Source organism: Chenopodium quinoa, unplaced genomic scaffold (genome assembly GCF_001683475.1).
Source record: "Chenopodium quinoa cultivar QQ74 unplaced genomic scaffold, ASM168347v1, whole genome shotgun sequence".
NCBI lineage: Eukaryota > Viridiplantae > Streptophyta > Magnoliopsida > Caryophyllales > Amaranthaceae > Chenopodium > Chenopodium quinoa.
This window is the reverse complement of record NW_018743204.1, coordinates 2126211-2151086: the sequence shown is the minus strand read 5'-3', so window position 1 is coordinate 2151086 and position 24876 is coordinate 2126211. Positions and strand designations below refer to the sequence as shown.

The 24876-nt window shown below is 35.9% G+C and overlaps 2 protein-coding genes across 3 annotated transcripts; one reads left to right on the top strand and one right to left on the bottom strand.

Annotated features, from left to right (window-relative positions):
• Window positions 1-699: 699 nt before the first annotated feature.
• On the top strand, window positions 700-10958 carry LOC110733871 (protein SIEL-like). Its single transcript, XM_021913943.1, is given in 10 exon segments — window positions 700-1170; window positions 1172-1405; window positions 1862-1945; window positions 3661-3894; window positions 4758-4949; window positions 6658-6798; window positions 6908-6997; window positions 7826-8042; window positions 8145-8328; window positions 10008-10958. Coding segments are annotated over 10 exon segments (2718 nt in total). The 5' UTR covers window positions 700-759; the 3' UTR covers window positions 10939-10958.
• Window positions 10959-13013: 2055 nt separating this feature from the next.
• Window positions 13014-24577, bottom strand: LOC110733870 (kelch-like protein 5). 2 transcript variants are annotated; one of them, XM_021913942.1, is made up of 11 exons: window positions 24428-24553; window positions 22594-22715; window positions 22091-22272; window positions 21383-21946; window positions 21249-21302; window positions 20409-20721; window positions 20131-20330; window positions 19450-19526; window positions 17304-17405; window positions 13569-13755; window positions 13243-13384 (listed from the first exon to the last, which is right to left on the bottom strand). In XM_021913942.1, exons 2-11 carry the CDS (start codon window positions 22712-22714, stop codon window positions 13283-13285), a joined length of 1902 nt encoding a protein of 633 aa, XP_021769634.1. In that variant the 5' UTR covers window position 22715; window positions 24428-24553; the 3' UTR covers window positions 13243-13282. The 2 variants fall into 2 exon arrangements, with proteins under 2 accessions (XP_021769633.1, XP_021769634.1); XM_021913941.1 differs by lacking the exon at window positions 22594-22715 and having other exon boundaries at window positions 13014-13384; window positions 24428-24577.
• Window positions 24578-24876: the final 299 nt, after the last annotated feature.

Genomic DNA, 24876 nt, shown 5'->3' with positions numbered 1-24876 from the left:
TTTCGAATTTTCAAACTTATTTTAAAAAAAAAACCATTTCGAATTTTTTTTTATACAATTTCGAATTTTCAAATTTACAAAAAAAAAAATAACCACAAAAAAAATAAATAAAAAAATAAAAAAAAATTACATTGCAGGTGCGGCGTCTGGCAGGAACGCCAGAGCCATGGAGATGGCGCCTGGCAGGGCCGCCACAACCATAGGACTGGCGCCTGCCCAGGACGCCTGTGTGGTGGTTGTGGCGTTTGGGCTGGACGCCAGTGCCGTCGTTGTGGCGTTTGGCTTGGACGTCCATGCTACGGTAGTGGCGTCCAATTTAGGCGGCGGCTCCACTGCACAGCCACCTCTTTCAGACGCCGTTACGTACAACGTCATTTTTAACGGTTCTTTACCTCGCTTTCCGTCGACGACGACGTACCTCCGGCGTCCCCCGCATCTCCGGCCTGCCCTCCGCTCTCCCCCGGCGACCCAGTATGGCTCCACATTTTTGAGATCGAAATTTGTTCACTTTGACTACAATTTTAGAAATGGACAAAATTGTCAAACCAAGTCTAATTTGTGGGCTAGAAAATTATAGGCGATGTTTAACAATATACGATTAATTAACGCCCCGCGTTTATTGTCTCCTTCCACCTTTCCTTCTTCTTCCTTCCTCATTAAACAACTATGGTGGATTCCGCTTAACACCATAAACAAGCACCATCCTCAACACTACCAACACCACAGCAAACCCCCAAGCTGAACTTCCACTGAGCAAAAATGGAGCAACAACTATGGCGGGAAACCCAGAAAAACCTCACCACCACCACCAACACCCTCTCTCTGCAACTCCTCTCACGACTCCAAACCCTCATCACCAACCCATCAACCTCACCATCCACCATCACAACCATCCTCGAAACCCTCATCAACTCCCCCTCCCTCCCTCCCAACCACCACATTTTCTCTCTCCTCCACTCCCTCTCTCTCCACCACCCTTCCTTCTCCTCTCCCCTCTCCTCCTCCCTCCCCTCCATCACCACCTCTCTCCTCTCCGACCCCACTTCCTCCGCCATCACCGCCGCCGCTTCACTCTCTCTTCTCGTCTCACTCTCCGCCGCCTACTCCCTCGATGACAGCCTTGTCATTTCTCTGTGTTTCCGCCCGTGTGTTTCGGTTCGGGTTTGGGTTTTTGAATAATGTGATGAAGTTATCGGTTCCTCCTAATTTGTTGCTGCCGGTTATGCTAGGGTTTACTAAGGATCCTTACCCTTGTGTTCGTAAATCTGCGTTGGAGGGTTTGGTGGGTGTTTGTGATTCTGGGGTTGTGGTTGAGGATTATGGGATTGTTGAAGGGTGTTATTTTCGTGCCGTTGAGCTTCTTCTTGATCAACATGATTATGTTCGCTTGGCTGCTCTTCGTGCAGTGAGTTATTACTTCCTCATTTTTTTTTATTGCAGCGTTTGGAATTGTACATTATTCACACACTCATTTGATCGTCTTTTGTGATTTATATGTTAGAATTATAGTAATGTGGGATCATGTTAGGTTCGTCTCTAAAATACACTTTCATAATTAGGTGCAAGACTCGCAATTTATCTTTAATAGTTAGTAATCTTAGTATAGTACAAAATTCATATATTGCTTAAAATGTGGTAAATTTGGAGCCATTAAGTAAGTTATGGAGAGTTGAAAGAAAGAGACCATAATTCAGGTTGGTTTTCGACTTTTCGTGTCTGGTAGATGTTTAGCATTTTCAGCAATTTGGGCACTGGTTGCTACAACTAAGAAGGGCGGGGGTATATTGACAACTGACAATACAAGGAGTGATTGAATCCCATGTATAATATATTTATTTATTTATTTATTTTTCTGTTTCAGGTGAGCGCATGGGGTTGCATGCTAGCTGCATCTAAGGAAGAGGAAGAAGATAGGAGAGGCTGTTCGGATGGTGTGTTTTTGCTGGTACATGACCTAAGTAATTCAATATGTATGTTTGCTGTATTTTATATACAAGTATATGAAATTTGGTAGCCTTTGTGATGTTTACTTGGGTGTTCTGTTGCTGCTAGCGCTGGAGCATAAATTGGTGCAGCAGCAATGTTGTGACATTCGGAAATTACTTTATTATAAAAGCCTTTTCATTATTCATCTGTAATGCTTGATTGGCTATCTTTCTGAATCTTTCGTTGAAGGAGTTTATATTGCTAAGAAAAACCATTTACCAGCCTCTGCATTTGTAAGTTTGTTGCATAGAATTTACTTTGGACTAAATAGGACATGTGCTTTATATTTTAAAAATATTTTTTTTACGAGAGTGTATCTCTAGAATGGCACATGAAATACCTATTTGTTCGCACTTGTGATTGTAAGCACGCATATTTTTCTATCCTTTCATCTACATCTTTTTATCAAAAATTCCAAATAATTCTGAAATAAATGATCTACAGGTTCTTAAACCCTACTAAACCTTATTAAGAGTAGAATATAGCTGCAAATTATAGATCTGGTCATGATGTTTTAAACTGGTCTCATAGCTGTGCTTTTTCTTTAGATCTCCATATTAAAGTATTTGTTCACCAGAAAAGTGGTAAAAAAAATAAAATAAAATTGTTGCTTCTGGTTTGAGTTTGTGCCGTATCTGCTACGGGGGCATTTGATACGAACATTGGAAACAGAATGGAAAGGAATTAATTAAGAGGGGGAAAGAAACTATCAAACTCTTACCTTTTCATTTGTTTGGTTTTATCATGCAAATGAATCACTTAAACTTAACCTTCCTTTCTTCTTGTGAAAGGAATCACTTACAAGATAACACTTGATGAGGTAGAGAGATGAGGAGAGAGAAAATGAAATTGTTGGAGTGAGAAAGACAAAAGCCGAAATTTTGTGTTTGAGGAGGGTAATGGTAATTAATACCTTAGGTTTTAGAGAGGTAACAACTAGGTGGAAACCATTGTCCCTAGGTAATGATAATTGTTAACCGAACCTTATTACCAAACACTTGGTAACGGTAATGGTTTATTGAACCAGTTTCCAACCAAAAAATTCCCTTACCAAACATGCTCTACATGTTTTAGGTTGGTAAAGCTGGAACTTTGGGAATATAGAAGCCTGACTTCCTATTTTTTTGTTGAGATGCCTCTATGAGATGAAAAAACAGTGAGGGGCTGTAATTTGCTCCTGGAAGTTGAACTACTACCCCGAGTTCTTAATATACATGGTGCCTTACAGCATTTCTATTTGTAACTCCTTAACTCTGGACTAAAACAAACCAGATTAACGATATTGATAAGCTTTAATGATTGGACGTTTAATCACCGAGGCATTTCAAGTTTCAACTGATCTGTATCGTTCTATCTCTCAACTAATTTGCCTTTTGTTTTACTTTGAATGTGTTTTACATTGCAATACATGAATCACCATGTTGCTATCATATGCAAATCTATTTCAACGGCACCTCGATGGCCTCATTGGCCTAATGTTGTGACTCACTGTGATGTAGTCAGCCCTTATCTATTTTAGTTGGTGATGTGTGAGTAGAGGGATGCTTTTTTTTTTTTTTCCCTTGTATTTGTGGTGATTATGCTATTCATCTCCTCATTATGTCTTTAGTGGGTGCCATCCCGTATTCGCTTCATAGATCTGCTAACAAAGTTGTGCTTGGTTTGGCTTCACAGATATGTTCTATGGTCAGAGATATGAATGTGGGAGTCAGGGTGGAGGCTTTTACCACCCTTGGAAAAATTACTTATGTATCTGAAGATATTTTGTTGCAGACCCTTAACAAAAAGGTTGACGAAGCAATTAAAGTGAAACAATCCTTGGCTCTGTCTAGCTCAAATTCACATGAAATTCATGCTGGTGTTGCTGCCGGTGCATTTATTCATGGTCTAGAGGATGAATACAGTGAGGTAATTGCAAAATTTTGGTTGTGTTATAATTCAGTAATTAGTATTCACGTTTTCTTTTTTTTTTTTAATTTTTTTTTAAAGTTAATCGCAAACTAATGCATTTACAAACTTTGGAGCATAGACTAGCCAAATGATTTTCTATTCACCAATTGTTACAAAGGCATTAATGTCCATGAAAAGCTAGCGAGTCTCTTTATTTCATGCTATTTGACCACTTAGCTACTACCTCCTTTAACAATAACTTTAATGCTTCCCATTTTGGATTTGGTAAAAGAAGGTTGGCATTCCTTTTCTAGCAAGTGGTTTCCTCTTTCTATCTCTCCTCAACATGTGGAAAAATACCTCATCGGTCTCTCTCTCTCTCTCTCTCTCTCTCTATTCATTACCGAGCTGTATAAAAAAGCATGACTTCTCTCTATGTTGAAGATATTGTGATTTGGTAGGAGTAACTTTTTTCATTCCATATTACGCGTTTCCATAATATCAACTGAACAATTATATGTTTATTTAATATACCAATGCATTATAAATTGCCAGTCTTGATTTCAATTTCAATAAACCAGCTTTTTTAAAAATTGTGCAGTCTTAGACAACAGTGATGGAAATGGAATAGTGGGAATATATTTAGGTTTAGTAATGCCAATTTTTGATGGCTTCCTTTTGTTTTTGTTCACTGTACTTCATATTTATTTTACACCCAAAATTACTTGGCCATTTTTAACTGCCCAAACAATTTTAACTAAAGCTTTAGAATTGGTTGTAAGACAATTGTTTGGGATGGAAGGACTGCACATTCTGATGTTAAAGATGATTCCCATCATGCCACTAGCTGACCCTGTGTAATATGTATGGCTATCCTGAAGGTACAACGGGCTGCCTGTATCTCCTTGCGAATGCTTTGTGTCATCTCTGGTCGATTTGCTCCTGATGCTGTTAGTATATTGAGCTATGTTCTGAATGATGACTCGGTTATTGCCAGGTTAGAGGCTTTGAAGACAATCCATTGCATGGCAATGTCTGGATGTGTAGCGATGAAAGAGGCACATATAGATATGGTATGCTTTTAATAACATTTTAGATTTTTTTTTAATATCAAGTACATTGCTCTGACATAACTTTCTTTTGTTTAAAATTATATTACTCTCCTTTTATGTAATAAGCGCGCCTTAGTCCAGGCTTAAGGCGCAGCACCTGTAGGTAAGACACTAGTTTGCAGACGTGGCGCAAACTAGTCGCAAACCAGTGTCTTACCTACTGGTGCTGCACCTTACGCCTGGGCTAAGGCGTGCCTGAGAGCGCCTTTTGTATGCGGCTGAGCCTATCAATGAAAAGGCGCAAAAACTTGCTCTCTGGTGCATGGGCTTTTTATTAGATTCACATTTTCTACAATGTAACATTACGTTGTTTACAAAAGTTGATTGTGGAGGTCATGGATTAACAAGCTTGAAAAACAATTTATGCTGTCTTGCAATTTATAGTGAATGCCCTTCTCTCTAAATATTATAGGGAGTTCCACAGAATTCTAGTTTGTTAGTAAAGCTAGGCAGCTAGCTAATGCAATGTTGCCCTACAAGTTTCTCAAAGTTTAATTGTTATGATATCAATTATTCAATTTTTAAACCATCATATGGAAATCATGTACCATTTCCTTACCAAAGCATGGACATGGAGTTACATCTAACGAAGGTCCTATTCTCAACGGAATTAAACGATAAATGAATTCTTAGTGCCAGCAAACAACTTGTTTTGTTGGACAAATTTAATCTGGCTAACTTTCTTAGCTTTCAGTGAGCAGCTGTTATTCATCAACTAGCTGTGCTAACTAGTTTTTTAGCTACCAGTCTTCGATTCTAGAAAGACTTTTGTAGTAGTGGTAAGGTAGTTCTGACGCAAAAAGCTTCTCTTTATGGATAACTGGATAAGTAACCACTAAAAAACTTTATAGTTCTGCCAAATTGACAAAAACATAGCACATAACCGAAGGTCCGGAAGTAGTAGGCTTGGATCTTGGGCTTAGTTCTGTCAAATTGACAAAAACATAGTCCATAACCAAAGGTCCGGAAGTAGTAGGCTTGGATCTTGGGCTTGGTTTACATTCTTAATCACCATTCGTAAATTTCGTGCTCTGACCCAGTTATTTGTCTGCACTTGATCTGGAAGGCCAAAAAAAAACACTTATTTATATTTAGAATTTTGACAGTTTTCCTTTTTCGTTTATAATAGACTTAGTACTTTATTTGGGAAACACATATTATCGTTCCTTTACTGTCGTGGCTCAACCAAACAGCATAATTGGGAATCAGAACTCAATTTTGAACTGCACCGAACATAGTAATAAGAATCAATGTCCAAACCGTACCTTCCTAATGTCAATTTTTAATTCCAAACCCGTAGCGTATTTTGTGCAATGATAACTTCTTGGCCTATCGATATCTTTTTCTTTTTTTTTTTATTTATTTTTTTGATTTTTTATTGTGGTGGGGGGAGGGTGACTAAACTGTGTGTAACGTCTCAAGCATGAATGCTTTGCTTTGTGCTTGTTCTAGAGTTATTTGTTATAGGCGCTCTATGCTTGTTGCTAATCTCATTCTTTTGTGTTCTATTGCATATGTAACTTTTCTGGCATGTATGTTCTGTTCGGTTGGGAAGCATATCCTGTTGCTTGTACTTGGTTATATAATCTGCATGTGTTGATCAATATGCTATGCTGTGTTATTTATGGAATGCAGAGTTAAAACAATCTCTCATTTGTCCTTATTGCAGGTGCTTGGTACCCTTGTTGACAGGAACTCCCAGATAAGATCCAGAGCCTTTGATTTGCTTGGATCAGTTAAATTGCCTGACCTGAAAGTGTCTAAATTAACTGTTGAAAGCCTCTTTAGAAGTCTGGACATCTATCCCAAGGTTGTTAAGTCATTTCATGTTAACACTATGTATTGCTTCATTTGATTCTTCATTGTTTAATCTTCCCATCATTCTTTTTTATTTTATTGGGTTTCCTGTAATGTTCCAGAGTGAAGCCGAAATCTTTCGTACATTGTTCAATATGGGTCACAATCATGGCAAATTTGCAGTCAGGATTGTCAAGGACCATTATAATAAGGTTAGCAATTTTTTAGTCATCATTATGCTTATCTTCTGTACATATTGCTACAACTGATCAAATTTAGGTCCTTTCTCTTCACCTGATTCTCGCCGAGGTGACTATTTTTACTAATGAAACTGATTTTAATTAAGCAGAACTGATTAAAACCCGAATAAGTGAAGTCGCTGCTTTTTTACTGTGTACAATTTGCTACTTCATTATTTCTCTCTTATAAGCTGTTTAAACAAGTATCTGATTTTTGGTTGGTGGATGCATGTAAGGCGGGGGAAATTATGTAGAGTTTATGTGTAAGATGGTATAAGTTATGCTGAGGTTTGTTGTCCTGTTTATATCCTGTCTAAAGCCATCTTATGCCCATGCATTCCTTGCATGTCCAGTATTCTGTAATTGGATGTTATCTTGGTACTTTGGCCTTCGATGAGGAAACTAATCCTGTCTCCGTTGAAGCCTGATGTATTAGCTGAAAAATTTTCTCTTAGAAGTGCTGTGTTTGTTTGTCTATCTTCTTGTCCAGGATACAACATTAAAAGGCCAGAAGTTATCATCTGTAAGACTGTGACATATGTAGTAGGTTGGTGGATCACTGGATCATAAATGCACGAGTGTATAACCACGTGTTTACAGAAGTGAAAGTTGGTATTTGAGTAATATTTTCCACCAATAAAGATGATGTGTCGCATACTTCTTTTTTTGCTTGTTACGGTTGTGCTCTTGTTGGCTCTCATTCATTTCACATGGCCTATGTATAGGATGCGTTCCCCTTCACTATCTTCTATCATTTTACACCACAACTACTTTTCTGACAGAGTGTACTGTATCCTTCAGATTAAGCCTTCCAATGATGAAAAATCTGGCTGTTATGGTTCAAGAATTGCTGGATTGTTGGTTTTGGCTATTTCAGCTTCCCTCAAACACGAAGAGCACTTTCATCAAATTCCACCAAGAATATTTTCGTATGCAGCTGCATACTTTGGGCGGATTGCTTATGCGCTTGGTGATATTCTGGATATTGATTCCCTTTTGGCCTACCTGTCTTGCTGCGGTATATCAAATTGTCATTCTTGCTTGAACAATGGCCAATTTAGAATCTAAGTGATGCCTTGTAAATTTTATTTTTTTAAAAAAATTTAATTTCGTTAAATAGGTGAGCACCAATTTGAGGTACAGTCTGAAACCAGGACTCGACCAGAGGTACTTCCAGCTGCAAAAGGTCAGCAGGAAGCACCTGTGCATGTCTTCAGTGCAATGCAAATTGTTCTTGCAACAGTGAAGAGGTTATGGCCGCTGGTGAAATGCGGATGTACAAATGAAGTGTTGAAGTCTTTAAGGTGTGTGAGGATGGAACTTTGTGCTTTTTGTTTCTTTTCGCTCTGTATGATCTTCTATTCAAGACACAAATTATTTTAAGTACACCCTAGGACAGGATCAAATGAGAAAGGATAGGGAGAATAGTTGACTGGCATCATTGGTTGAAACATACAAGAGATTTTCTATTGGTGTGGGGAGTATATTTTTCCATTTTGAGCTTGAAATTGTGATTTAGAAGTGAATAGAAGGGGATCACTCTTGTGCCTTTTTTTGACCTTGGATTGCTGTTAACTAAATTATTTCTCACGTAAGAAAATTACCAACATTCTGCTGGTTTTTTTTTAATGTGAAATAGTAGGCTGGGGGAGGGAGGGGGATTGGAAAAGGGAATAAATTATATGCATGATCCTTTCATCAACTTAGTATATGCTCTCATCACCTGAAATAGGGTGTTTAGATATGATTTTGTTAAGGTCTGGTCTGGTGATGTCCTGGTGGGACTAAAGTCTTTGAGCATATTATTACAACAATGTGTAAGAAAAAAATTATAAATTTGGGATCTTGTTCGGTTCATCTCCTATATCTTCATATTTTTTTTTATTAATATGCAATAAAATATATCTTATACTACCCCCGTTTATGAAAATTCTTGACACATTATTCTTTCATGCTTGTCAATGTAAATTTTAGATCATTAATATCTCTAATAATTTATTTGTAAAAATTATAAAAGATTGATATTCTGAAACTTCATATTGAGACGATCTATGATGACCTCACATGAATATGTATATCCTTACATTAAGTTTTAAACAATGGTTAAAGTGATATTTGTGAATCATGCCAAAGTCAAAAGTGTTAAGAACTTTCAGAAACAAAGATAGTAATAAATAAATGGAACTAATGGAAGTGTTATCTGCTCTGAATATTTGATCTGATCCAATCTGATTTTGTTTGGTTCTGACAAGTAATAATTTTTGTATAGAAAACATTTTCTTAGATGATCTTTGCCATTTTGAGCTCAACTTTTGAGTTCAAAGGAGATCAATAGGGCAATTGCTTTGTGCCATTTTGTAACCTTTTATTACTCTTGGATTAAAAATAAAATCTCTCGAGTAGACCAACATTTAATTGTTATTTGATGTGAACTTATTGGCTAGTGGTATGAGCCACGAAAAAGGCGCACATATCTTAATATCCATTACTCCACTATATCCACTTTCTAGGCCTATGTTATAGGCATGGGGATAATGGTATTGGTCGCCATGGTCAGTATTGGTTTTGTACTTGTTCACTTGCTGTCTAGGATTTGGATAGCTTTCATGTATTGACTTTATCGCACCCTTGTAATTTTGTGGTCTGAACTCTTGTGAAGTTTCTGCTATGGTTTTGTTTTCATTATTAGCCTGTCTTAACTTTTGGTGTTTTGTACGCTGTTGTAAGCAGTTTCTTGTTTCTGCTGTTCATGCTCTTGCCTGTGTTGCATATTTAGCAAGCTTGCTCCTCTAGTAAGTTATTCCTGTATTTGCATTAGCAGGCACTCATTAATAACCAAGTACACATTTCTTGTACTTTCTAGTATCAAGTATTGAGGAGGTGGTATGGTGTTCACAAATTTACCCCTGTGATTGCATATTAGGCTGTTTGTTGCTGTCTCTCCCTTGGAATTGAGAACTTGGCAAACTTTGTGTTTTCTCAGGTGTTGTAAAGAATCTCTTGCAGCAGTAAGGGCTGGCTCTTTTGCATATGCTGCTGCTGTAGCTTTTGCCTTCCAATATATTCATATAGTGAAGCTTGTCACGAGGGTATGGAGACACTTTGAGGTTTCCAAAACTTGTCATTTGTATCAATTGGGTGACTTTGACTTGCTACTTGGGAAACTTGACAAAGCGATTCTAGCTATCAGATACAGGTTCATTGGGTTGAGTAAAGATGTTGAGCTTATTATAATGGAGTTGTTGCTTCTCAACTATCTGCTGCAACTTTCAAGCTCTCACATGCATTGCAAAACCTTACAGAAATTATCTACTATGGTTGCTTCGGTGTGCCACTTACGGGATGCAAAATCCATTGCATGTTCGGACTTTGTGAACCTACTTGCAGAACTATTGTCCAATGGCAGTTTCTCTCTTGATGCAACTGGCGATCAATGTCAGTTGAAAAAACTGCGTGACTTATTTATACTCAAGGACGTGATACTCACTGAAGAAATCAGACACATTAGTGCAGAGCTTGTTGTTCTTGGCTTTGACTCAGTAAGTCCTTTGCGCTTCATCTCAGGATTGCCTGTCGGTATACCCCTGGACATAACTCTCTATAACGTGACTAATGAGCATAAGCTATGGCTTAAGATTGTCTTAGATGACAAGGTATCAGAGTTTGTTTTCTTAGACATGGAAGAATATGGAGGTCTTGATGAGGTCAAGAAGTTCAAGTTCACCGCACCATTTTACAGAACACCAAAAACAGTTGCTTACACATTGAGGGTTAGTATGGGTATGGAATGTATGTCTGAGGATTTGCATTTGGTTAGAGGTCATGGGGGCCCTAAACATGCCCTGACTTACATTAGCCTGGAAATTGAAGCTTATTTTGTAAATTTGAATGCTGATCATCTTTTGTTACGTTAAATTGCTTCTCCCTTCGTTTCTTTTTGTTCTTAATGTTGCTTCCTTGCTTCTTAATGCATACTATGTTAATTATTTTCACTTTTAATCAATTCACCTTTCTTCTAATATCCCACAAATTATTAATGCATACTATAAATGTGAATAAATTGTAATCCCACAACAGTATAATACATTAAAATTAAAACAATACGTCTCCCTAATATAGTTAGTCATTTGCAACATTCATATCCTGTCGAATAGATTAAAATATAAGCTATTTTGCACTTCTAGTGGCAATTTTATGACCAAATCCGCAACTTATTAAGCTCTTAATCAAGACCCATCATTTAATGCAAAAGTCTCATCTAAATGGATATGGAGAACTAATCTCCCTTCAAATGTTAAAAATTTGATTGGAATATTTGTTAGAAATTTTCGAATAACCCCAATGGATATTTCAAATCTTCAAGTAAACCAAAAGTGCCAAGATACAATTCAAACGGCTTGGTTCCTTTGCAAGAAATTTCCACCAATTGAACTTTTTTTTTGGACAACACTAGTTAAACTTTGGTTCAAAATAGGTGAAAATAGCTCTGTTTTTGGATTTGTAATTAGAAATCATAGTGGGGATCTTAATCTCTAAACACTTTAATTCTCAAGGGGAAGCAACGGGTCTAAGAGAAAGGCTTAAAAGGCGGTGCTACCTAAGAGTAATCAAATATGAAAATAGAAGGAGACTAATCTTGCTCCATAATACAACCTTGCTATAGGGAGACAAATACGGCGATGAACTACATTCATTACACATTTGGTCTTTTAACAATTTTACACCTTCCTCCTCTCTTATCATCCGTAAGGATGCTTTAGGTATCCCTAATCAAAGTGACTAAAAGTCTAGTTTCCATTTAAAACTAAATGCTTCCTTAAAAATTGGGGAAAAAAAAATTCATGATAAATCTTAAATAATTATCCTAGACTTATGTATATATAATGAATTTGTGTAATTTTTTTTATTTAGCAACGGAGATATTCTTAAACCACAGGTACTAAAGTGAAAGACTAAGTCAAAGTTCGAGGCATTAAAATGAAATTACAAAGGCACAGAGCACTACATGAAAAAAAAATTAAACCTCCTGTTAAAAATAAATAAATAAATAAATAAAATAAAATAAAACACCTTGGGGCATGCTTGGATTGGAGGTAATATATTAAGGGGTAATAAAAGTCAAACTTGAAAAAACATAAGTAATTAGAAAGTGTTGTTGTAGAAGACAAGGTGTTTACAAATGAGAAAGATGGTTGTGCCATGAGGAAAAGAGAGAGATGGAGGAATTATTATCTTCATAATGAGGAAAATAGTTACCCACCCTCCCTCTAGTGTAATTATTACCCCTAAAATGAGAATATTAGTTCCTCTTTCTTCATCTCATACTAGACCATCACTACATAATTTTCCTTATAATCACACCATCACTATCTCCTCCTTCCCTACATTCACTTTCATTTTACTTAGTTTGACTTTATTACCCTAATAATACATCTTCCTCAATCCAAGCATGCCCTTAAGGGTGGAATTATTAATATTACAAGGTATCAAAATGGAATTGTGTCTAACCTCAGGACATCAAAGTGAAAATTTTCCTACTTAAAATCATATCTCGGGTCAAAAAGTAGTAACTTGCAAGTTATTGCCCCAAGGCCCCCCAACTTGTCTCATACACATTGTTAATTACCCAATACCTGAAAAATCAAATGAAAAGAATAACCTTCCTGCTTTAATATTCCCATTTATGTTCTTTAACCTCCATTCTCCTTTCCCATTACCGAATTTCGGAGTACAGTATTATGCACAATATTTTTTTTTTTTTTGAAAGAATTTCGCTCAATCTAAACGTGTGGCAACATATGATTTCACCCCCCCCCCTCCCCCCCTCCCTGCCATTCTGGTTTACTCTCTGCGTCATATACCCGAGACCTATTTCCTGGCCAACAATGCCTGCCTGGCTGCCCTATGACTGTCAACAGCACACGAGACAATGGATAATAATGAACCATTGTTGGCTGACCGAGTTGTATATATATAAAAAAAACACTAATGAACATCAGCCTACCATATTTGGCTGTATTGATTCATATGTATCTGCCCCTATACGTGTATGAAGATTCATATTAATCATATGTAGCTCCAATTCACAAAAACATAGCGGAGACCAGAGAGAATTGCTGGATTTCGTTTCTCTATTCTGCAAGAAAATCTGTACAAAAGTGGATTAACACTTATGCTGTACCTCCTGTAAACAAAATTACAGTAAGCTTTAATGAACCAGCCCCTCTGAAATTCTAGCTTTCACATCTCCTAGCCCTTTCAATGTGCAAGCTGTACGACTACAGCTGGAGCAAAGCACCTTTTCCCCACAGCCTTGAGGTTTGTCACTTGCCAACTAAGACCTTCCTGGTATCGCTCGACCTGTTATCACATTTCATGAGAAATCATATACAAGTACAGAACAACCTAATACAGAAAGCCTAATGCAAGTAGAGGTAAAAGAAGTGAAAGCTTGACCACAATTCCAGCAAGAAACAAAACTCATTACAGGGGAACTATTAGTAATTGATATTGCAGAACGAGGAAGAAAGAGAAAGGAATGCACCTTATCCAGAACATTCTCATTTCCTCCCATTCCCCCAAATGCATATATCCTATCATTCAATACAACAGCTGCTGAATATCCCCTTGAGTGGTTCATTGGTGCCTCACTCATCCAGGTCCCTTGACGAGGGTCAAATACTTCAACACTGGCTACCATAGTTCTTCCATCGAAACCACCAATAGCATACCTGTGAAAAGAGTTCCTTGCATTTTAATCTTTACTGCAGAGTTTAATAAAAAGTGTTATCTCTATCACAATCTCATTGTGTAGGGCAATAGGCATCCAGTTATAGCATATAGCTTACCAATCATCACCAAATTTGATATTTCTATTTTTTTTTTTTTTTTTTGAACTAATATTTCTAATTATCAATAACTAAAAAAAGTTCATAGTTTAAATATACATATTGAGAGGAATATAACAAGATCTTACATGACTAAGTTTTTTCTTATCTATAAATTACAAAAGCTAATCAAACTAGAGTTTGTGAATAGTTTCAAAAGTTAAAAAAAAAAAAAGAGTCAACTAATTTTGGACGGAGAGAGTACTAGATAATCCCCGAGCAATCGGTTTTTCAAATTATACTGAATATATAAAAGATCTTTTTTTAAATGAAATTAATTAAAGATTGGGTTTTACTTATTATAAAATAAATACAGATTACTATATATATATATATATATATATATATATATATATATATATATATATATGCCTTGAAAACAAAGATATCTTTGTTTTCAAAGCACATTTACTATCTTATACTCCTCACTCAATAACTGTTTTCTTACATTTTTCATGCCATCATTTATATTGGTTGATTTGGTCGGGAATTTTGAAAGGGAAAAAAAAATGAAAGAGTGGTTATTGCTTTAGTACTCCGTATAAGAGAAAAAAATGCTTTGTATATTAGTTACTTCCCTCCAAAAAAGGAAAAAAAAAAAACAAGAGAGGGGGGTGGGGGGGGGGGCAACTAAACTGGAAGGAAAAATAACCTTGATTTACTATTTCAAGGTCTATGAGCAACACGCCCACACCTTCTCTTCATACTACCGCATATTATGCTCATATAAGTACATCTCTCTCATGAGATATATGTCATCTTACATTCTTGCAAACACGAGTACCCATAAGCTCTACATGAGAGTACATTGGTACCTTGCTTCAAATGTTAATGTGCTTAAGATCCAGTATACTCCCTCCATTCCTAAATAAATTGACTCACTTTCCTCTTTTGGTCGTTCATGAATAATTGACAAGTTACTAAAAATGGCAAGGACCCACTAATATTTGATTGTTTTCCTATCTTACACAATGACCCACCGCTTTTAAGGTTTATATTAAAATAATCCCCACCCCACTCAAACATTCCACAAACTTCACTTTACAATGGCCATGCACTATTTCTAATTTTCTATGAATAAAATAATATTCCATTAAATTCACTTTACAATAAACAATTCAATAAAACTACCCCACTCAAATCAATAACTAAATACTAAAACAAACACCGGAAGTAACACATGTCACATCCTGGTGCTGTTTTTTCCCTTCAAAACTCTCCTTCCCTTTTTAATAACTTTTTTTTAATGAATATTTGATACAACTATAATAATTTGACTCCAAATCTTTTATATTATCTTTATGACAAAAATATTCCTTTTTATTTGGTGTTCATAATTCTTCCATACACATTTACTTTAAAATACTAGGTAAAGCCTGTGTGATGCACGGTTTGTTTATCTTTCTTGAAACAAATAATTTTTGTATTTATGTGATAAAATTTGATATTTTATTCGTTGTACGTAGTATTTAAAATAAATTGTGAATTTCCTCTCATTCATTATATATTTTAATAAAATTCCTAATCTCAAAAGATAATATTTTATATTTAATTAATTTAAACTTTAAAATCTCATTCGCCAATTTTGCTTATGTGGCATTTGAATTATTTTATTCTAAAAGAAATTATAAATCTCTTATTTAATTGGCTTTAACTAAAATGTATAATCTTACATGGTGCGTTAAGAAAATTTAATCCTGCATGACTCTCTAAAAACTTGAGAAAAAACTCCCTTATATATATATATATATATATATATATATATATATATATATATATATATATATATATATATATATATATATTTATATATATTTATATATATTTATATATATATATATATATATATATATATATGATTTTTCCAACTCCTTTTTAATTATCTGATAAACAGTGAGATGTTAGATTTTGCCAAAAAAGTAATACTTTGTAATAAAATTGATTTATATTATTGATTTTAAAGAAATTACTTTAAAGCATCACTTTTATTTGTTAGATATAATTATTAATTTTTTTCTTACAAAAAATTAGACTTACCATGCACGGGGCCTAATGTCACGTGCTGACTACTTTGCCCTAGTCACGCACCGTGCGCCACTTGCTTACAGTCCGTCGTAAGACAAGTTTAGCTTTCTCCCTTGGCACTATTCTTTGTGCCCACGTAGCACAACCCTCTGCTAAAATATATTTGCTAGCACGTCCCCTTGGTGCTAACAAGACCCCTTGGTTGAACTAAGCACTCACCTTTAGTGCCTTAGTCCGAATTTACGACTAAGTGTCGTAAACAATTGAGCACACAAGCTGTCACCCTTGCTCGTATGCCCGAACACTCACTTGGCACCCTCGTGCCTTAGTTTTCCTCACACTCTCTGATTGTCTGAAGGAAAGAGATTGAGTTGCAAGAGAACACAAGTGTTTTTTGTATTGCTCTCAACTTATAGCTCTTAACTTGTTGATCTCTCAACTTGAATGTACAAATGATCCTTGGAGCCTATTTATAGTGCTCCATCCTACTTACAAGCTTCTCTAGAAAATTCCTAACCTCCTCAAATGGAGGGTTCTAGACTACAACAATTTAGAGAGTTCCCACCTCCAAAGGAACATACATACAAGGAGGTTCTACACACTTCCTAAGTTTCGAATGCCCAAGACCACCCTAGAACATTCTAGATCGTACATTACTTATGTACATACATAGAAGATACTAGAAACTCCTACTATGTACAAGATGACCCTTGAATATTCTAGAGACATCCCCTCTAGAATACTCCTTCAAAAGAACCCTTTGGTGAAGCCCGGAACCTTCTAGAAGCATCTCACGTTTTCCGGACTACCTGCTGCCAAAACTTGTATTTCGGGACCTCATCTCGGAAAACCGACACCACCATGGTCTTCCTTGGCCCAAAATACGGTGGACCCCAAAGTTTGAGCCCATTTGGACTTCGTTTGGGCCCCCAGATGGCCCATTATTGTGTTACTGTCACTTGGGTGTTCACTAGGATTACACAACTTGGGCTAAATAAAGCTCTATAGGGGGAAGTGCTCACCAAGGGCTATGCCCTATTGCCTAGTGACCCAAATGACGCCCATGATTGGCAAGGGAGATGACCCGTGACACTAAGCTAGTATTTCTTAAACTCTGTGCCCATTTCAATGTGTCAATTAAATGGGAACAAAGGGAGTAAAACAGAATATTATGTATGCATTATTGTACTCCAAGTTATTACTGCTAGTTTCCAGAAACATCTGCAAAGTGTATAATTACAAAACATTTTGAAAGGCGGCTAGTTGGAAAAGCAAATTCATACTTTAAATATAATATTAAAAGATTAAGGTACATTAATAAATAAATTAATCAAAAAAAAAAAAAAAACCAAACATATTCTCCTTACAGTTTTTCATTCAGTACAATCAATGAATGACAGGCCCTTCTTGAGTTCATGCTTCCAAGTCTGCTCCAAGAATGATCTCTTGGGTCAAATCGTTCGGCAGAACTGACAATAGAAGCATAGAATTAGCTAAGAAGTACGAAAACAGAATAAGTAAAGGAAAAGTAGGACAGGTGCACAAAGAATGCAAAGTTAAACATTAGAAAGCGTGGGAAATAAATAATATTAAGAACAAACACTTAACATGAATAGGAGTATATCAGAAACAGCATTTACCATCATGTTGCTTGTTTAACTATACATAAAATTCTTTTTACTCCCCACCCTTTCCTCAGCATTTCTTTGTCAAACTCAACCTTCTCATCCCTCCCCCTTAGATACCATATTGGTAAGAGCTCTCGCCTCACTCTACCCCTCCCTCCCCCGCCCGCCCCCCCCCCCCCCAAAAAAAAAAAAGAATAAAAAAAAAACCATATACCAAGAAATTGTTGTCCACATAGCCTCCTGTAAACTCCCCTTTACTCTCATTTTCACGCCCCCTCTTAAATTTTTATTCCTTCTCTCTGTTCTGTGTCAATTAAGATCAGAAATAGTCATGCCTTTATACCACCCAGACCTGCCACGGCTTTATGCTCCATAATTTGCAACAGGTAACATAGCAACATAATAGTACCTCCCCAATAAAAAGGCCAAATAACATTTCTAGAACTTACCACATTAGCCAAGATGTGAAGGTCTTCAAAAATTAAAAACTAAAAAAAAAAAAGAAAGGGGAGACAAAACATGCCCAATATGGAGATAAAGGGGGAGGAGAGGGGGGGGGGGTGTCATGGTTGTTGAATGTTCACACGGTGTTTGGATAAAACAAATTTTTTTCAAAATGTTCCCTTCTCCTCCCAATACAAAACAAAAAAAAAAAATAAAAAAATAAAAAAAAAAAATTTGATTTCTTACTCTTTCTCTCTAATTTCATAATCAATATAAGCTATAAGGGGACTGAAAGCTCATGACATTATACCCCTTCTATCAAAGAGAAAGTGCACCTCTAATCCCTGACATACTTCTCTCCACCTCCTGAATTAAGTTAAAAAGATTTTGCATGATGAAACATACTGCTTCCAGCTCAAATTTGAAGGCATTAGCATTTCATAGAGTGAAATGGTACAAAAGTAAACAAAACTTTTGAATTAAAGAGGTTTTAGCAGAAGTGATGGTAAACAAAGGGAAGCTTTGGGAGATATGTCTGTCCTCAGTACATCCAAAATTGCTTGGGGCAAAGGGATTTTAAGTGATAAGGTCTTTGAAATTGAGCCAAAAACAAATTTACGTTACATAATTTCTTCTAGGCCACAAGGAGTGTTACATGCAGGCAAAATAAAGTGAGACTGCTTCTTCTATCAATCTTATTTCCTCTGAAGAAATAACTACTAGCTAGACACATTACACAGAGTGACTTTGATTGCCCCTTCAATTTAAATTCACTAATTAAGGTCCTTAGGCATTGGCTAGACATATCTTTGAGGATATATATTTGAATATAAATGTTTATGGATAAGGCAAGTCTTCTGGCAGACAGATCAACTTAAGCAATCATGTACTATGTACAATGGAACAAAAGGATTCAATATACTTCACTTAGGACCATAATGGACAACCAAAAACAGGTCATAAAGTTCTCCACTCACACATCTTATAATTATAGTGTAATATTAGGCAATTGGTGTTTATTCGGATCAAAGACCTAATAAAATTGCCTCCCTGTTATTGCAATGGTGACGCTTTATACATCCAATCCACCTTATCTCACCTTGAGTGGGGGCCTCTTCGATTGGGTGATGTTGATTTTGCTGACTACTAATATAAGCACAAATTAAAGGTTAAAAAACCTTAATCTAGTTATCACTTAATGCATCTCAATGTACTTCTAATCCAAAAAGTCAAGAGTATCTTTCTCAAACTCCCTTGAAGAGGGGGGGGGGGGGTGCAGAAGTTCCACATGACAAATATGTTCTTGAACAGTTTGAATCATAAGGGAAAAAAATCCAGGCAAGTTTTCCCGAGCAAGGACATAATAGATTCTGCAAGTATATGCCCAAGACTAATGCACGCATATGAGAAACATAATAAAGAGGCGTGGTAGGTACAATACCTCAAATACTCGCTACCATCATAGCCACCAACAGCGTAAATGGCACCATGAAGGTCCGCTGCTGCAAGGTCAAATCTCTACAAAAGATTTATTGACAAAATTCTCATAACAATGATGGAATGAATCAAACATTAAGTTTTTAATAACTGTACAACAGTTTGAAGTAAGCATTATGGTTGAAGCTCAGATGCAAATGTCACTATGACAGCAACCACTGACTCACTTTTTAGGTACTGTTCTTTTTCACCTTAAAATTTAAGTTTTTCAAATAACAGATTCATATACGGGAAATTAAAGTAAATATTATGAAATCTTAGGTCACTTAAATCATATTGTATATAGCACATGAAGTTGAATTGGTGACAACTGGCTAATGAGTTGAATGCGAGTAACATACTAACATTAATTTACTGGTCAATTTGCCAATTAAAACTCTTTCACCCCCACCCAGCGACGCACATGCACAGAGTGAACTGCAGGAAGACTCTCACACACTTCACAGTTTCATCTGAAAGCACATGTTTCAGCACAAATAGGATGCTAGTTGCACGAGTTCCAGACCTTTCACCCTAGTTATAAGCATTCCGCAGGTAACAACTAAAACAATTTCCTTCAGTCTAATTCACAATCAAATAGATCAGGATCTACAATACTAAATAAAGGGACAAGTAGCAAGTTCACCTTATGCAGCATTGATCTAGCAGATATCCATCGTCCAACATCTATATCAAACATCTCCACATCAGAAAAGCAGTGAATACCATTTCCGCCACCAATTGCGAATATTTTGTCATACAACGTAGTTGCAGCTAAGCCCCCCTTTTGCTTGTTCAAACAAGGAAGTGATGTCCAATCATTGTTTACAGGATTGTAGGATTCAACTTCAACCAAACAAAGTGATATATTAATAGGAGTGTTGCATGGAAAACACAAAAGGAGAGCATAAAATACCTTAATACCTGTATTATACCATAAACCAGAATTTCCACCACCAATTACAAAAAGATCACCATTCAACATTGCAAGAGAGGCATGTGAACGAACAGAGCTCATTGGTCTAAGAGATTTAATTATATCTTTTGATGGAGAGTAGGAGTCAAGTGATGCTAGCCATGATTCCCCATCAAAACCACCTACTAGAAAAATCGAATCATTTGGATCCAGAAGCTGCTCACTGCTAAACTCCATTGTTCCATGTGCATATGTCTCTGACTGGTTAGACAAGGCCTCTAGCCTTGTACAACGATCTTGTAATTGCTGGACTTTTGAAAGCTGTGAGAACAAGATTACCATTAAAAAAAGAAATGGGAGAGACTTACAGAAAGAGGGGTAGATCTGTGCAAAACGCACGATTCTTAAGCCATCTAATAGGCATTAACTTACAAAAATTGTATAAATGGCTAAAAAGACTAGTAAGGAAATATATAACAAAAGCTGCACTAGTTTACAGGTGAAAGTATACTCTTCTCTCATCAATAATGATCAGATTATCTTCTAAGAAACTATGATAAGATCATAACTCCCTACAGAGTTTGTTAAATTAGTCCACAAGTACATTGTCAAATTACTTAACAGATCATACAAACCATATACACCAAATTTCCAAAACATAGTTTAAAGGGGAAGTGTGAGGGACTAGAAATAAATAACGCCTCCACAAATAAGATCAGGGAGGGAGTGTGAGGGACTAGGTATAAATAAGCCATCCACAATTAAGATCACAGAATTTAGGGACAAAGACAAATAGACAATGTAAAAAAAGAAAAGAAAAAAAAAAGAGCTGAACAGAAAGCGATTACCAGCTTCTTTTGGTTATCGATAGCTTCTTGCTTGAAAGCCTTCAGCTCTTGTAACTACACATAAGAAAATCAATCTATGCAGACTTATCTTAAAAATTGTTTATAATTATTTCAATGATTGAATCTTAAATAACCTCAGCTATGATAGACTGTAAATCTGAGGGTAATAAAGAGTTCTCCTTCAGATTCTCCTCTTGAGCCCTATTGCCTTCTAGTGAACCATCATACTCATCATGCATCTTGTTGTTATTTCCAAACTCCTGAACTTCGCTTGTGGGGCAGGAGTCTAAAGGTTCGCAATTCGCAGCCAACTTTTGCAATTTCACATATATCAGCTCTGTTTCATTCTTTTCCGTTGCCTCAATATCAGCTCCTATTTGCTGGGGCATTTCGTCAAGGCATGAAGGACCTGAGAGACCTGAATGGCCATTTGACTCACTGCAAGGAGTAGGATCAACATTTCCAATAGTTCTTGGTTCTGATGGATTTTGATGTACTATCTGCCAGTTTCCTATTGATTTGGGAATTGTGGCAGATGATGCAACCACTTGGGTTGAAAACAGAACAATTAACTTGCTGACTTGAACATGGTCTAGCTCAAATCGGAAATGGGAGTGGCTATAATAATTCCCCTTAATGATTGACATAAATTGATTCTCCACCAGGGGACGGCAATTCTTTTTGATACATATTTGGACCTATATATATATTAAAAAAAAAAAAAACACACACACACACAATAATTACGTAGAGGGTGAAGTTAAAGGTTAAAAAACTTCGTCTGACAGTCTCACATCTCACTATCTCTAGATAGAGAATGGCTGCAAGCAAGCTTGTAATACCTGAGCAGGGAACATTGTTCTCTCCGAACCATCTTTTGTCCAACCATATGGATTTATATTCATTTGACCAGGGCTAGCAGCCTCAAAGATACCATGAAGTTGCCTTTTACTGTAGTTGAACAGAAACAAGGGCAAACCTGGATGAATATTCTTGACATACACAAAATGCTGAGCAGGCAAACCTGTCAAGGAAAAGAAAATTTTGGGGTAAAGAATCAAATCTATGTGCTAAATGACCTAAGTAAACGCTCAGGAAACATATAAAAGTGTCAAATAGACTCTGAAAAACACACGAAAAAATAGATTACTTGAAGCACCACAAGTGTCCCATGATGTTATATTATTATTTATTTTTTTAAGAGAATGAAACAAGAAATTAAGTAAGGCAGAAAGTAGTAATGTATGATCGCCTACACACATGGGCAATGAAAGTTCGTGCAAGCTAAGAGCCTTTATAAAGTACAATTTCTCAAAATATAGATCTGCAGTGAAAAATAACCCACCAAAGAGCTGCTTAGTAAGACATTCATTGATCGTCGAATCTGTGCAACCAAATATGACACCGCCTAACAAAGCAGGTTTAAAATTTCTAGGAGACACTTGTGGTTTTTTCCCAGTACCCATCCTGTAGATTAGAAAGAGAAATGAAGCTCATATTCATTTAATATGTCAGCTGATTCAGATACAATGAACAAAGTAAGCAAATGACAAAGCAACAAGCAACAACAGCAACAAAGCCTTAGTCCCAAAATGATTTGGGGTCGGACAACATGAATCACCCTAAAGAACTGTCCGAACAGGAAAACGAAAGGCAACAAGCACCAAGAAAAATTACGAAACCAGTCTTCAACAGACAACAAACTTAAGAAGGGATGGGTGTATAATAGAATTAGTTTCACGCGTACTTTTGCTAATAGGTATAACATGAACTTCGTAAGAGGATTGAGGCCACATAATGAATGTAAATATAATACGAAGTAGTATAGAACTAAATGTGACATCTGATGTCATGGGTGGGATTAGGAACAACAAATTCTTGGGGCTCAAGCTGAGCACTAGACGATCAGATTCCATTTCTCACATGGTCCATGCAAGCAAAATGTCTTCTCAACCAAGATCAGCATTTCAAATGTGAATGAAGACGTAAATCTTTATGCTAAGGAACCTTACAAGAGGAGAAATCATTTCTCTAGAAAAGCATTTTATTTAGTCTTCACAGTATAAATTAATTTCCTAATCCAATCTCCCAATAAGCCCACTCTAAACAAAATTGCAAAATTCCAACATCCTGTTTAGAAACAATGCGATTCCAAATTTCCGAAAGGCTTACCACCTATGAGGGCTTGCCTATACTCCAATATATACTACTAGTCCTAGCACTGTTCACATGGAACAACAAATTATAATTAAGGACTCAAACTCATCCAGGTCAATACATTTAACTATTTCAAGCCTCTATTAACTTCAGCAAATTCTTCATTACGCTTTCACATCAATTTTGGTATAACCAAAGTTGAATCATGAATTGCATGCTTATGCACAAAAACTAGGAAATAGATATAACAGGATGTATTTAACCACAAAACTCAGCGCAGTCCAATTGAAGAAGATAAAATAAAAACAAAAACTATTCCCACATATGAAACACTATAGAGGGTGTGTATAACAACAACAACAACAAAGCCTTAGTTCCACAATGATAACATTCCTCCAAAGGTAAGGCAGATTCATTGGTTAGCACAAGATAATCAATGAACTGAATGTAGCAATTGAACCCATCTTACTGTAAAATTAAAAAATAATGATAATAATTATCATAAGAATATTATTACAATATAATTTGACATTAAGAACATAATGAAGCCTGAATTAAAAAAAAAAAAAAAAAAAAAAAAAAAAAAAAAAAAAAAAAAAAAAAAGGAGAAGAGAAGCCAAACCCAGAAAAATATGCAACAAAAAGGGCGGAACTGATCAACATAAATAATATTCAAAAATATTAATCTGCATTTTGCTGAATTAAGAAAAAACTAATCAGAAAATCCAGAAAACACCCAAAAATAAAGTAACCTCATTTTTACATGGAGGGTTTGAAGAAGGTAAGATAAAATTGCACCAAATACTCAACTATACAAGAACCCATTACACTAATAACCAGAAAACCCCAGAAAAGAGAGAGAGAGAGAGAGAGAGAAAAAAAAAATTCGTCACCCTAGAATTAAACAAAACAATCAGCAATTAAACTATGATTAAAAAAGAGAAAATTAGAAAATGAAGCAAAATACAGTAATTAAAACTGAGAATGAAAAAAAAAAAGTGAGAGATAAATAGAGAAATTACAGGGATTAGAGAAGATGAAGAAAGCGCGCAATATACAACAGAGAACAGCCTGAGTTTGAGAAAGAACAACTGAACCAGCGACAAATTTTATATTTTTGCTGGAAACTAAACTGTTGTTGCTCATTCAAGAGAACAGCACATTCCTCCTTTCTTATATTTTAAGGGGGAAATTTTATTTTATTTTATCATATTTTTTATTTTATTTTATTTTATTATTAAAATTATCTCATTCCTTATTTTATGGTAATGTGGGGGGAGTAGGGTTGAAATTAAAAAGAAAAATTATACTACCTACATTAAAAATTAGTTGCAATTTTGGGTAATATTTGTGAGATTTAAAATATCCAAAGTTACAACTAATATTTAACGGAGATAGTATAAAATACTATACTACATAAAATAAATAAATAAAAAGGAAAAGGAAAATGAAATCGTGGAAAGAAAAGGTG

Coding starts and splice junctions, on each gene's coding strand:
- LOC110733870 (XM_021913941.1), bottom strand. CDS start 24,551: ATGAGCAACAACAGTTTAGTTTCCAGCAAAAATATAAAATTTGTCGCT. Junction 21,947..22,090: donor GAACAATGTTCCCTGCTCAG/GTATTACAAGCT, acceptor ATATATATATAG/GTCCAAATATGTATCAAAAA. Junction 13,756..17,303: donor ATTGTACTGAATGAAAAACT/GTAAGGAGAATA, acceptor CTCTTTTCACAG/GTATGCTATTGGTGGTTTCG.